We start from the raw sequence: 15,177 nt of genomic DNA, 5'->3' as shown, positions 1-15,177 counted from the left end.
AGGAGGAGACATGGGCCAGCAGAATCTGCTCAGGAGGCACGAGCCATGAGCTAAGTGGAGGAAAGGAAGCAGTGCAGAGGGCCTGACCGGGAGGGGGCGTAGCTTAACTAAGGACAAAACAGTGCCTGGAGCAGAGGAAGGGAGTGAGAGAGAAGACAGAGATAAGATAACATAAATACTCAGGGCCCCGTCCTGGAGGAACCTGAAGAGCAGGCAGAGGCCTTTGGATTTTATTTTAGGCCAGATAAAAATCTCCTGAATTTTACTTAGAGGAACAATGTGATCTGATTACAGTTTAAAAGGTCACTCTGTGGACTCTAGGGAGAGCTGATCGAAGCTTACCCAAGAAGGAGGGGAATGAGGGAGAAGTAATAAGCCATCCAGAGAAGAGGTGGAGGTGGCCCAGAGTAGGCCGGTGAGAAGTAATCAACGTTGGGAGATGTTTGAAATACTGAACTGATAGAAATTGCTAATAGGTTGGACTGGAAGATGAAGGAGAGTAATCATGGAAAATTCTAATCTTTGTCCTGCAGGAATAACCAGATACTGGTAAAGGATGCCAATAGCCGATAAGGGGCAGACTGGGGAATGGGAAAGGAGGAAGTGGGTGAGTGTGTGTGAGAGAGAGTAAATAAGACCTCAGTTGGGGGAAGATCAAGTTTGAGATGTCCATTCCATGTCCAGGGAAGGTGTTGCATTGGTGGATGTACGTTTGAGCCTCTCTGATACAGGAAGACTGCAGAGCTACAGACGTGAATTGGGGAACCAGCAGAGTTGGATGGTGTAGCAGCTTAGAGCACAGACGGAAGCTGGTTAGAGCTCACACTGAGTTCAAGTATACAATGTCGAGTTGAGAATCCCTCTCAACAATATAGAAGCAAAGAGCTTATCACTAAGCAGCTAATCTCAGAGTTGACCTACAACAGGGACGACATATGGTGGTAAAAATCTTTCTTATAAGAGGCAAATAAAACTTTACATCTAGAAGTGAAGTGGCTTCAGCTATTGTGTTTTAGACTAAATGGTGAGCATGAGCCAAACTCTCACAAAAAGATAGTTTTTATCAAAGAAGAGTATTTCTTGACAAAGAAAGAAGATAGTTCCTAGGTTCAGGACACTAGATGGAACATGGGAGGGATTGACGCTCTGCCACAAACTTGCTGGTGATCCTTGGACAGCCGTGCCCCTCACCAGCTCTCAGGGTCACCAGGTGGAAACTGACAGTGCTGAGCCAGGAGCTCCCGAGACCTATTCTGGTCCTCTGGTTCCGTGACTCAGTTCAACGCCCCCTCACGGCAGAGCTGCCTGGTACAGACAACAGCCTTTCTGTAGAAGGTGAAATTGATTTGGGGGTCACAAGATCTGAGGGACCCAAAATAACTAGGAACCCCCCCTTCCCAATAGATGCCAGATGTAGGAGACAATCTGACTACTGACTTATTGAATAAAGGTAAAACAAAGGGCTAGTGCAGGTCAAGACCTGCTTTACAAAGATGCATAAATAGATACAAACCCTAGCAGTGTTAGTCAGGACAGGCTGACTGACTGACAACCATCTCAGTGATGCACACAATAAAAGGCACTCGTGTCAGAGTCCAAGGGAGTTGGGGGAGGGGCTGGGGTCGGTGCAGTCCTTCAGGGACTTAAGCCCCTTCCAGCTGTCCACATTGCCAACTTGACCATGTGGCCGCTAAGGTTAACACCAAATGGGAACAAAGTGCTTGGAGGATTAAGCAGGGGTTTTTGTGGCCTAGAAGTGACAATCGCTGGTTCCAGTGGCCAGAACTCAGTCACACGCCCCCAACCTGACCACAGAGGGTGGGTAAACTTCTTCTTCCTGTGGGCCCCAGCCAAAACATGCTGTGATCATTATTTCCCTCTCCCACTTTCCAGATGAGCAAGCAGAGCACAGAATGGTCAAGTAATTTTCTTAAAATTGTACATCTAAGTGATGGTCAGACTCAAGATTTAAATCAAATTTCTTCCAAGACAGTGGTTAAGAGCTCCCAGTGGCCAGATGGGGAATAATGAGTGCTTGGCAAGCTGGAGCTTCTTGCCTTGTCAGCTTCCATGAGCCTAGACTTGGGTGAGGGACACACAACCTGTCAGCAGACATGCCTCCTGGGGTGGAAGGCTGCCACGTGACCCTGGGCCGAGGACACAGGTGCATTGGAGGTCATGGAGCTCTTCCTGGCCACAACCCCTGCCTTCCAGCCATGTCCTGGGCTGTAGTGTGTGTATTTCCTCACCCCCGGGTCCCCAGGCCATGCCCCACACGCTAATTTTGAGCAGCAGGAAGCCTGGAACCGGGGAAAGACAGTGCTTAAGCCTGGAGTGACTGGATGAGCCACCTGGTCTCGGAGAAGCCAGCTGCTGGGCTGCCGGTCCCATGGCAGATGGGCCTTCGTCCACTGGTGGAAGTCCCAGTGCTCTTTGGCCAGGTTGCGTGTCAGTACTTCTTCTCAAAGCCCCACACCCCATTTCTCTCTCTCTGGCCTTCTGCCTTACAACAAACCCCAGGGCACGGCATACAATGGTGCATGAGGCAGGGATCCCTAATCGCGGCGCGGCCTGGCGGCACCCTGGGCTTCTCTGGAGCAGCCACCCTGCACCCCTGGCCTCCTGCACATCTGCTCAGAAAGGAGGACATACCTCTGTCACCTGTTTGCTTTCGAGTTGGGGCTCTTGGCTCAGGGGGTTACTGACGAAGCCAGGGGGGCCCAGGAGGCTAGCAGTTTCAGGTTCAGTTTCAAGCAGCAGTAGCAAAAGAGGTGTGGGGTGAATTTTGTCAAAGCCTCTAACACCGATATGACCTGGGCCAGATAACTCTTGCATTGCAGAATCGCCCCATCTTCTAACGGGGCCACGTAGGACTCGGCTTATACGGCTCAGATAGAATGGATGTGAGAGAAGGCATTCCCCAAGCTCTGCAGTGCCGTGAAAGGGAAGGTTTGACTCCCACTGAAGTGACCACCTCCCGCGTGTGACTTTGCGGAGTTATTTCCTAGTTCACCTGTAGTATGCACAGAGAACCTGCCGTCTCACTTGGTTGAGAGTGGTGTCTGGCTTCACTGCCTTCCATGGGGTAGAGCAGGAGAGTTCAGGGCAGCCAGGGGAACCCAGACACTGGTCATGGGGGTGGGGCTCTGCCCCGGCAAAGAAAGGCTTTTCTGAGGGTCATTGTGTAACCTTGGGACGTGCCAGGAAGGAGGAAATAGAGAGAGGGGAGGAAGCAGAAACGGACACCGAGTATAGTGGGGAAATCCGGGATCAAGGGAGTGAGCTGGGTTTGGATGTTCTGTTCCCTTATGAGCTGGGTGACCTTGGACAAGAATTACCATCGTAGCGGAGTTGTGAGGACTAATCTAACAGTGCTTCATAAACTATGGAGTTGGATACAAATAGATATTTTTATCACAAAAGTTGCAGTCAGAGAAGTTTATTCACCCGAGGTTACATAGTAAATTGGTGACCAAACTTGGCTGGAAGGAACCTGTGAGCCCAGTGCTCTTTCTAGAAAAGAATTACTAGGCACATAGTCTACATATCTCAGGAAATCAGTCACCTTACAGAGAACAGAAACCGAGTCTAAAAGCCATTGGAAAGTTCCATACTACAAGTTCTAAATGTTTCAAAGCACAAAGAGACATGTTAATGGAACTTAATCCCATGAACTTAACTAATGTAACTGCCAAATCGTCAGATATGCACAACACTCAAAGACCACGACATCCCATTTGGCAACATCGAAGAGTGCTGCGAGACACATAGGGTCTTTGTAATTAACACATAACATCACAATAAAGGATGTTTGTTTAACTTTTTGTTTTTGTTTTAAGATGTGCAATGGGAGCTTGTACAATAGGTCTGTTTGTGCAGAGCGCTTCATTAGGGGCGTGAGAGCGCCCCTTCTTGTCAGCTCGGCATCGCTTTGCCCTCGGCGTTTTATTAGGCAAAGGTCACCTGGCTTCTAATGAACTCTTGGTCAGACATAATTGCCAATTTAGTGTGGCGTTTTTAGCATTTGGCCAATTTAAAAATCCTAAAATCATAAAATGTAATTGTTAAGCTCTTTGACTTCGGGGGGAGGGGCGGGGGAAGGTGCTTTATAAATTCCATCTGCCTAACTTTTTCTCAGGTTGAGGCTTTTGGAATTCAATTGTGTCAGGCTCTGTTATCATCCTTTGCTTTTGCTTTTTTTTTTTTTTTTTTAAAGGGGGAGTCATGGACAGTGTCATCTGTGCGTCACCAGACACCTGGAAGGGAAAGGACCTCCTTAAAATCCCTCACGAGCTGTACCAGCCCTGCCTTTCGCCATCTCCAGATCTGGAGTCCTGGCAGGGGCAGCTGCTGGGTCCTGCCCCGGGGGCTGTCCTGAGGCCTCCTGAGAGCCACAGTGTGAAGGAGCAAGACCAGTCAGAGTGTGAGCTCAAACCCAAGCCCAGGCCCACCAATCTGCGTCGCGCCTTGGTCACTGTCATCATCGCCGGGGTTTTGTCTGGGATCCTGTGTCTCATGATGCTGGTGGCCACCATCTATGGCTGCACCTATGCAGCTATTACAGCCCATTGCCGGGAGGCACCCTTGGCTCAAACCCTCGAGCCTGCGAAGACGGAAGGAAAAGACCTGCTTGACAGCCCACCAGCTTGAGCGCTTTTGTCTCAAGTCGGAATAATCACCTTAGGCCAGAAGATAGTCTCTGAGGAGGGCTGGTACGTCCACTGTTCCTGCCTCATTTTGCTCTTTCCAAAAGAAAACAAAAAGGATGTGTCTTTAAAAAATATTTTGGAGGAGAAATTTATGTTGAGATTAAAAAAAATACTGTAGGTGAACTAGAAATGATACTTGTGTTCTGTGCCTGAGAAGTTTATTAGACTTATTCTATGTGGGAGAAGGCCAGGCACAGAGGAAGGGGAGCTACCATCTCTTTAAGGTCCTCTTCCCTGCAGGAAGTTGCTTTTACAGAGCACAGAAACGCAAGCACGTGTGCCATCAGCATTCCTAGGAGCTTTACGGTCCATTGGAAAACTGCCCGATTGTGAGCGCCTGGGAAGAGGCTGGTGATCTTACCCAAGGGGCACCAAATGCCTCCATAATTCAAGTTCATGCTAGATTGGTGATACTTTTAGATGTTGTGTATGTTACATATTTAATGGGAGCGTCTGTTGGTCGGGAATTTTGTAGCCTGCCACAAGAGTCAGATTATATTTAATTTTCTAAATTAGAAAACCATTTGGGGCTTTCTAGGCCACAGAGGAAGAAGAGGGTTTCATGTCTGCGTAATGGGACTCGGGCCCAGGGCCTGGGGAAGGTTTTAGATGCGAGGGTAAATAACATATAAACAAACACAAAGAAGACGGGGAGCCGGAATCCGGGGCACATCTCATTGGAAGGCCATATCCACCAGGCAAGTGGAACCTTCCATTTGTTTTTTTTAGGAATGAATTTAGGGTGGGCTGAGAGCGAGGGAAGGGCCTGTGTGTATCTGCATCCACACCAGAGCACACAAGTGCGCAGACTTGGACAGCCACACCCACGCGTAAACACACGCGGAGCAATCAGTTTACCCACTAATGAAACGCAGCCGTGGTCGGGTGGGAGCCAGCAGCTATTGACCACCACCCAGACTGTCTACTCAACACTCCGGGAGAGGAAGGAGGAAGGAAGTCTGAAGAGAGTGGGAATTACCAAGAGACTGGAGATATGTGGCAGCAGCCACCCTGAACAGCATGTAGGCCGTGGTTTAAAACAATCAGGTGGGGCTTGCTTTACTGCACAGACACGGTCCTGAAGAGTTGCATGCAAAGTGAATTTCTGTAAATTGAATCATCATTTTAATGCAGTAGGGGAGCTCGCTATTTAAAGGAACCTTTCATGGAATCTTACTGTAATGACAATAATGAGCTCCAGATTTATGCATTTTGTAAATTTGCATTTTCTCATGCCAGGTTTTCTTAAAGTGGAATCTACCTGCTCTCTCTCATGATGGCCCGTCTCATACTTAGTCACCTGTTAGTATTAAAAAAAATCACTTTACACAGAAGAGTGAAAGACACATCAAAAGCACACAATAGCAACTAGAGAGCAAGCTATTCCTCCAGAGACCTTGACAGACATTGCTAATCAATCCCAGAACTCTTCCCAGCTGAGCCTCCATGCACCACAGATGCCTTCTTAAGACAGCACTGTAGGCAACCAGAACTAATCAATTGAAGTTGGTTCAAAGGATAAAATACATTTGCCATTCAGGGTACTGGCTCTACATTCACTCCTTCAGGCCATGGAAAAATTGTTTTCAGTCCTAAATCAGTAGTCCATTCCCTGACCTGAAATGTGAATGGGAGGTCTGAACATGCAGGAGTGGTGACTTGTCTGATGTCGCCAGAGCTCTACCCAGAGTGTAAGGAGCTGAGGAAAGCAGACGATGAACCTACCACAGCCTACCCTGCAGGACACACACCAACCTGCCCCTAATCATCACAGAGGCCGTCTACCTACCCCTGCCCATAGTGCTTCACAGCTAGTGCGGGCTTCACGCACACACACAAGCTAATGATGGACATCTTTTTGAAGCAGCAATTTTGCTAAATGATTTTTCTGGGGGAAAAGTACTAACTTTGATGTTAATTTTCCTGAATATTAAAATAAACCTGGATATGTTAAAGAGCAGATTGAAAAATTAACAAGGATTTTATGATCAAAAAGAGAAAGCCCAGAGAAAGCCAGCTGTTCCACCCTAGTCCTGGTGCCTCCTTCCGGCTCTGTTGGCAAGGCTGAGCATCCGGTTGAAGGATGTAGTGAAAAAAATATCTTCCTTTCTCTTGCCCTGGACTGTGAGTCCTTGGATAAGAAAGCAATATGAGAAAGGAAATTTAGATGATCCTTTTTCATGCCGTCCCCATTTTACCAAATGTTTCCAGAGCTTGCACTATGTACTGGGCATAGTGCGAGGCATTCTCATGAGCATCTGTCATGTCATCCTGGCAACCACCCTGGGAGATACTTGAACAGATATTACATAAGCTGGGATCTACTGAGGCCAATAATCCATTTCCTCTCACTGCGGTGATTTCAGACTGTCAGCGCCCAGGGCTCTGCCAGAGGTCTGGTGATACTGCAGCAGCCCTGTCCCCTGTCCACAGCGATCGCATGGAAAACATCCAATACACCACAGAAAACCCTGAACGTGCTTAGAACCCTCACTCGTCAACACCCATGTCCTATTAGATTTCTAAGTACAGATGATAACTCAGGCAAACAGATCCCTGCTTTATAAACAGTCTTTAAGAAAAATGATTAAAATGGTGCATATGTATAGTCAGATTTCTATCTCTTGCCTACAATCACCACAAACGGCAGTTGGCAATGAAAATAATTACTTACCCTGAAATGTCAACAGCTTCTCAGCACAGAAAAATATAAATCAAATTGTTTAGATTAACAAATGCAGAGTTATCATTTGTTAATATGAGAAATGAAATGTTTTAACCATAAAAAACATCACAGATGAAAGACCCAATTTGCAGGGTATTCTGCGAGAACCACAAATTATCTTTTGCAACCACTACAGCGCATGAGGGGTAATTTGCAAACGCCTCACAGATTACTTTCAGCTGTCTATTGCCGCTGTCTTGTCATATTCATAGATTCCCCTCTAAAGATGGCCTTCCATCAAGAGTTTTGCTGAGGGTACACTGTGAACAAAAAGCACGTTGAGTGTTGACTGTTTCTGAGAAAACCATCTACAATAGAATTTTTTTTACCATATTTAGTGAAACAGTATGATTATAGACTGGCGATTTTTGCTTTGCCAGAAATCACAGATTCATAAGAGCAGGACCCAAAGATGCTTGTAGCTCTCTGAAGTGAGGCCAACAGGAGGGATTATGAAGAATGCACCCTGTCATAGAGATTATGGAGAAAGGAGACCAACTATCAAATCTATACCGGAAAAGCTTTCAAAATTAAGGCAAAGGTCCCTGTCCCCGAAGGCAGAATCTAGTGCTTACAATGATAAAATGCCAATGGAAAAATGGAGGTTTTCTCTTTCCTTATAAAAATGGAAGACTGAAAAGTGATGCACAGCATCTCCTAAAGATTCATGAAGATCAAATCTCATTACTTGAGTTAACCAAGTTACCCCAGAAATAAGACACTCTTATCTTAAATCCTAAATATCAAAGGAATTGGCTAAATCCATATAAAATAATTGATCTGGAGCACACATTAATACAATTATACAATGGTTAGAAAGCTATAACATTGTGTTGCATATCAGGAAATAAATGTTTCCAGTCTGGTCAAACCCACCAGTGTGTCCATTGCTTAATGCGATTAGACAGAACCCTACCAGCAAATGATATTCCAACCCTACATGACACAACTGGGTTGTGATGTGAAACTTCAGGGAACTATCCTGTTTGCCCTTCTGATGAAAGTACTTTATTTTTTTAATGCACAAATTGCATTGAGATCTCAAAGAAACCCCCATCCCATTCAAAGAAGCAGCTTCATAATCCACCAGTCTCCTTCAGTGTCCATACCTACTCTTCACTCTGACAACACTGAATATTCATTTCTATGAATAAGATGTCACCCAATTATAAAGGCCCATAAAGCAGACCCAGGAAAAAACCCCAGAGGATTGGGAATTAGGAAGGTCTGTTGAAAGCATTTAGTCTACATCTGGCAAATTTCGGGATAGCTGTGACTAACTTCCCTACCCATTTCAGACATTGCTAGTAGATGATAGAAAACATATCTACTGAACCCAGCCAAGGCCTCAGAATCCTTTTAAAACTGTTTTATAGGTACCCTCTACTGATTAATTGAAGTCGACATATCAGATTAAAACTACTTGCTACCCCCATGTTCTTATTTTATAAACTAGAGGCCTGGTACACAAAATTTGTGCATGAGTAAATTCCTTGGCCTGGCCAGCGATCAGAGCCGATATGTGAGGTGACCAGCAGGGCCATCAGGGGTCCCCGCTGGCACCTATCTTTGTTGGCCTGGCGCTGCCTGCTTGCTGGCTCTGTCCCCCACCGCTGCTGCCAGTCACCTCCCACTGTGGGGCAACCAGCTGGGTGACTGAAGGTGGGGGGCCTCCACTGGCACCCACCTCGGCTGGCCTGGGGCCTGCCAGCTGGGGGCAGTGCCTGCGTTGAGCATCTGCCCCCTGGTGGTCAGTGTGCATCATAGTGACTGGTCGTTCTGCCATTCAGTTGATTTGCATATTAGGCTTTTATTATATAGGATGGGAAATAGAAGCATGGAAAAGGAAAGGAACTTTCCCAAAGCCACACAGACAATTAATTACAGGCCTGGTAAATGCAGTTACAGGAGTATGGAGTTAGTATGGATGATTCAACTAGGCCCCTGCCATTCTTTATTCATTCTGTGTGAACCACAGTGTCAAGGCTATGACATTATTCTATTAATTGTTTGGATGAAGACAATTATGGTACCACCATAAAAATTTACTGAGCACACAATTTTGTGTCAGTTGGTTTCCAAGTGTATTATTGTTATTTTCTCTATGCCTCATTTTGACCAAAAAAAGCAGGCATTTTGTTGTCACATAATAGATGAAGAAACACAACCATTGGGTTTGGGTCACTTGTTCAAGGCCCCCGTAAGTAGTAAGTAGTAGAGCAGGCATTCGGATGCAGATCTTTCTAAGGCCAAATTTCTGGGCACTTTTTGGAATGTGACAACTTTGAAGAAGTCAGAGCTGGAATCCTTCCCTGGCACTGCCAGCTCTTAAAACATGGCAGGGAAAAGAAACCCAATCACCAACCAGCATGTCCCTGCCAGAACTCTGGTCCCACCAACACCCAGAAAGCCAGCCTAAGAAGCCAAGACATAGACTCTGCTGGGCTGGAAAAGATGTTCTTAGATGGAAGGGGAAGAAACTCAGCTGCACCATCTTACATTATTTGAGAAAATAATAAAATAGACACTGGCTGATAAGTAGTGCTTCCCATTGAAATCTTTATGAACACACAGAAGAAAAGTTGTGGTGTTATCTGAAATTAGAAATACTGTTCAATGATATCCAAGTCCCCAGGAGGAATGCCCACTATGCAAAGCACAGATGTGACCTTCCGACAGATGGGTGGGATGTAAAGGAAGAGAGTAATAGTCTAAAGTCCTCATCCTTTATGCTGCTATTCCTTCCTCTGAGACATGGCTTCAAAACCAGAGGGAGACCGTTCCTCCTACATGTAGAGCATGAATGCACACTTAACTGCCACCACACCTGCCACCAAGATTTTGCTGTCTTCATCCACTAGAGATTCATGTCTCTACAATGTAGCATGTAATCATATGAAAAAAAGAAGAGAGGATAATAAGATACATACAAACTAGGAACTATAGTTTTTATCTACATTGCTTACAAGGAATGAAAACTACAGACTACTTTGGTTTATCTAGGTTAAATAGTCAGACCACCAAGCAACAAGTGGCAGCATCCCTTACCAATCCTGCAATTCCACACTAAATGGAAGACTTGTAGGCACTGGGCATTTGTCTAGGGCAGTGATGGCGAACCTTTTGAGCTCGGCGTGTCAGCATTTTGAAAAACCCTAACTTAACTCTGGTGCCATGTCACATATAGGAATTTTTTGATATTTGCAACCATAGTAAAACAAAGATTTATATTTTTATATTTATTGTATATATTTAAATGCCATTTAACAAAGAAAATCAACCAAAAAAATGAGTTCACATGTCACCTCTGACATGCATGTCATAGGTTCGCCATCACTAGTCTAGTGGCTGTGTATATCAATTAGCCTTCCATCTGAGTCTCTAAGGAGGGCTCTAAAGCCAACAAGAAGGACTCTTGAGGGAAAGCCATTTACCCTGTTCATTGGCAAACACCCATATTTTAATGATGGTTAAAATTAAGATACTTAAGGTACTGAAGTATACTAAAAGATACTTAAGAAAAAATAAAGGAAGAAAGGCAACATTGCCCTTAACATTCAGAAGAAACATGAAAGATCTATTTTAAAGTATTTATTCCAATGCAAATTTTAAAGTGTCTGGTTGGATTTGGTGTACATTATACTTACATTCTATTGACAAAATCATATCATATGGCTAAGTTCAGAGGTGATGGGGCACAGAGCATACAGCTCAAGAAGGTACTGCAAGGGATGGGGCAATGGGCAAGTATATGCGACCCCCTACAGGGAATGAAGCAGTAAATAATTTCAGACAACCATAAAATCACAATAAATAATAAAATAATGATGAATAATGATAGTAAATAATGCACATATATTTTTTTATTTTTTTTAAAATACATTTTATTGAGTTTTCACAGAGAGGAAAGGAGAGAGACAGAGAGTTAGAAACATCGATGAGAGAGAAACATCGACCAGCTGCCTCCTGCACACTCCCCACTGGGGATGTGCCTGCAACCAAGGTACATGCCCTTGACCGGAATCGAACCTGGGACCTTTCAGTCCGCAGGCCGACGCTCTATCCACTGAGCCAAACCGGTTTCGGCAATGCACATATATTTTACAAAAATAAGTGATAAATGATTAACATATACCACAGTCATCGTCAGAGGTACGAAAGAAATCCTGCAACATATTGAATCAGTGATGCAGAAATACTAGTACATACTATGGAATACTCACTCCCAGAATACAGAAGAAAAGAAAGAGATGAAAACAATAGATGATAGAAACGAAGGGGTAATCATAAAGAGCCAATATATGGATAACTGGTTTTCTCAATAAGCAGATTAGAACATGTGTAACAGAAGGAAAAAAAAAATTGTAAAGGTATTTTCATCAGCTAAAGAAAAACTCAAGTTACATAGATCAATAAAAGCTTCACATAAGAAAGGCTAATGAAAAAATATTAGAAGTTAGTCTAGGTCAGTGGTTCTCAGCCTTCCTAATGTCATGGCCCTTTAATACAGTTCCTCATGTTGTGGTGACCCCCAATTTCATTGTTACAAATTGAACATAATTAAAGCATAGTGATTAATCACAAAACAGTATGTAATTATATATGTGTTTTCCAATGGTCTTAGGCGACCCCTGTGAAAGGGTCGTTCGACCCCCAAAGGGGTCGCGACCCCAGGTTGAGAACCGCTGGTCTAGGTTATTGTGTGGTGCTCGTAGTCTCAATCAGCCCAAATCAGAGAAAAAGAAATAAATGAACCGAATAGATTCCGGTAAAATTTTCAAATTTAAAGAACAAAGTAAAAACTCTAAAACCTAGGAACTAAACTAATAGAAACAAAACAGGCACCAAACTGAGATTGTAATTCTCAGATACTCAAGGGCTCAGGAAGCACAATATCTACACATTGCTTTTGAAGAAAAATAAATCAAGATATACTTTAATAAATCAAGGAACAAATTATAGAAATCAAGGGGAAATGGTAGAGGAGGAAGAGAATGAGAAGAAATTAAAAATGTGGAAGTCATGCCATTAACATGCCAGTGATGATCACAAAAATCCGTTCAAGTCAGAGTGAAGTCTCAATGGCTTTGCTTTTTGGCTACCAAACAATGCAAAGTCAATACTTTAACAAATTTCAGATCACCTGTTGCAAACCAGGCAATTTTCTAGTACCAGTGATGAAGAAGAGAACAAGAAATATAAAGTGTATTCCCCATGGAACTTAGCATCTCGCAGAGGAAGAACTTTAAGAAATTAAAAATATATCAGATGGTGAAAAAACAGGTGTGAGGAGCAGAGAGTTCTGGAGATATGTGAAAGGAAAGGTTTCTACTTTATTTATGGAGAAAAAATATTTGATCAGGGACCTGGGAAAAATGATGAAGCCAGTGATGAAGCTATCTGGAGGAAAACTGTCCCAGGGAGAAGGCATAGCAGGCGCAAAGGTCCTAAGATAGAAGCAAGCTTAGTGTGTTTGAAAAGCTAGGGCTGCGGTTGAATCGACAAAGGCAGAAGTGGAAGGAGCTGAGGGTAGAGATGACATTCAATGATTCCCATTTCCTGGTATCCATGCCCTGGTTTAATCACCTCCTTTTTTTTTCTTTGGCCAAAGAAATATAAATGAAGCGATTTGTGTCATTTCAGGGTAGAAGCATTTAATTGCTAGAATAAGGAGCCTGGAATATTGAGTTAACATCTATAGGTATAGGATAACTACCTATGAGAGTCACCTATACCTGCAAGTGTGCTTTTTGAAAGCAAGAGATAAGTTTTCATTATATTAAGTTGCAGATTTTAGCGATCTTTGTTACTGCATGCTAAGGTATTCCATTATGATTAATACACCATCTAGTGAACATGAGGGAAAAATGCCTATACTAATAAAATTTTTTTCATGGTCCATTTAATCAGTAAGTATTTTGTTATCAAAATTAAAATAAAATACCTTTATTGCAAGTGAATCTATAATTGATCCAGTATATTATAATCTTTGGAATATCGGTGATTCTTCAATCTTGATACTCACATTTAAAGATTTTCTAAGTTCTATTGATGTAAAAAATGGATAGCGGAAAAACTGGAAAACAAAGTTTATGGTTCTAATTCTTGTTCTTTAAGTTGCTAATAGATATTTTGGGGCAAGAGATTTATCATCTATGTGTCTCTGTTTCTATTTTTTTAAATGCAAGTTAAACTATGATATCTTAAAACCGAATATGGCAAACATGAGAGGATATTACTTCCAGGATTATATCACAAAATATTCTGGCTTTCATCTTGCTCACACTCTCTTGTTTGCTCTGATGGAAGTCAACTAACACACTGTGAACTGCCCTGTGGAGATATCCATGTGGCAGAGCAGTAAGGGAGGCCTCTGGCCAACAGCAGCAAGGAACTAAGACCCTCAGTCTAGCCCTGACTGGTTTGGCTCAGTGGATAGAGCATCAGCCTACAGACTGAAAGGTCCCAGGTTCGATTCCAGTCAAGGGTACGTACCTTGGTTGCAGGCACATCCCCAGTAGGAGGTGTGCAGGAGGCAGCTGATCGATGTTTCTCTCTCATCAATGTTTCTAACTCTCTATCCCTCTCCTTTCCTCTCTGTAAAAAATCAATTAAAAAAAGGGGGGGGTCTGTTGTGAATATCAAGACCTTAAAAAAAAAAAAAGACCCTCAGTCTAACAACCCAGGAGGAACTGAATCCTGATGATGATCTCATGAGTGAAGGTGGAAACATTTCCTCCGCTTGTTAAACCTTCAGATGAGACCACAGCCCCCAGCAACACTTCCATTGCAGCCTTCATGAGAGACCCTGAGCTGCAGGACACAGCTCCCCTGACTCACGCTTAACCTAGATTCCTGACTCACAAAAACTGTAAGACAGCAAGTGTTTGTAGTTGTCAGGTTCTACATTGTTGAAACAATTTGTTTGACAGCAACAATTAACTAATACATGGACCATTGTGAGGATTTTGGCTTTTAACTCTGGGTAAATTGGAAGTCAATAGAGTTTTGAACACAGGAGTGACATGATATTGCGTATCTTTTAATACAATAGCCACAGCAATTGTATTAAAAGATAGGTAATGGAGAATAGATTGAGGGGGCCAGAGGTGGAAGAAAGAAGGGGAACAAGTTGGAAGGCCACTGAAACAATTCAAGGGAGTGATAAGGGTGAAGTAGTCCAGCAGGGTAGTATGAGAGGTACCTAGAAATGGTCAGATTCTGGACAAAATTTGAAGAAAGAAACATTGGGATTTACAGATTGGTTGTGGGTAGGAGCAAAAGGGAAGAGTCAAGAATGACTTTAAGATACTGATGTGAACAAAGAGTAAAACACTGAAAATGAAATTTTTGGGACAATTATGGATTTAAACACTGACTAATAGGTCATTAGAAATTATTATTTTAGGTGTGGTAATGGTATTGCTATATTAAAACACAAAGAAGTTCTTATCCTTTAAATATGTATACTGGAATATTTATGGATGAATGGTTTAATGACCAAGATTTGATTTAAACTAATATGGATGGTGTGGAAGTATATTGGGGTTTGAAGGGCACAATGGCCATAAGATTGATAGCTCCTGGAACTGGGTAAAGACACATGGAGTTTCTTTTTATGTTTCTGTCTACTTTTGAGCATATTCAATGTTACCCAAATAAATGTTAAAAAATGACTCCAAGGTCTGTGGACTTATGAATGACTATATTAATAGAATTCAGCAAGACAGCAAGACTGCTAAG

General features: G+C 43.2%; 2 protein-coding genes across 2 annotated transcripts in view; one reads left to right on the top strand and one right to left on the bottom strand.

The window, feature by feature from the left end:
* The window catches only part of LRTM1 (leucine-rich repeats and transmembrane domains 1), a 13,075-nt gene extending 4,766 nt beyond the window's left edge, over positions 1-8,309 (top strand). Inside the window, exon 3 of the mRNA XM_006754679.2 lies at positions 4,217-8,309. Within this exon, the coding sequence (XP_006754742.2) occupies positions 4,217-4,650 (434 nt within the window). The 3' untranslated portion in view covers positions 4,651-8,309. The remainder of the gene's footprint in view (positions 1-4,216) is intronic.
* Positions 1-15,177, bottom strand: part of CACNA2D3 (calcium voltage-gated channel auxiliary subunit alpha2delta 3) — an 817,122-nt gene that overhangs the window by 146,938 nt on the left and 655,007 nt on the right. The gene's annotated exons all lie outside the window — the stretch shown is intronic.

Source organism: Myotis davidii, unplaced genomic scaffold, assembly GCF_000327345.1.
Source record: "Myotis davidii unplaced genomic scaffold, ASM32734v1 scaffold111, whole genome shotgun sequence".
NCBI classification, from domain to species: Eukaryota; Metazoa; Chordata; class Mammalia; order Chiroptera; family Vespertilionidae; genus Myotis; species Myotis davidii.
The sequence above is the reverse complement of the archived record's forward strand: the minus strand, read 5'-3'. Positions and strand labels throughout refer to the sequence as shown.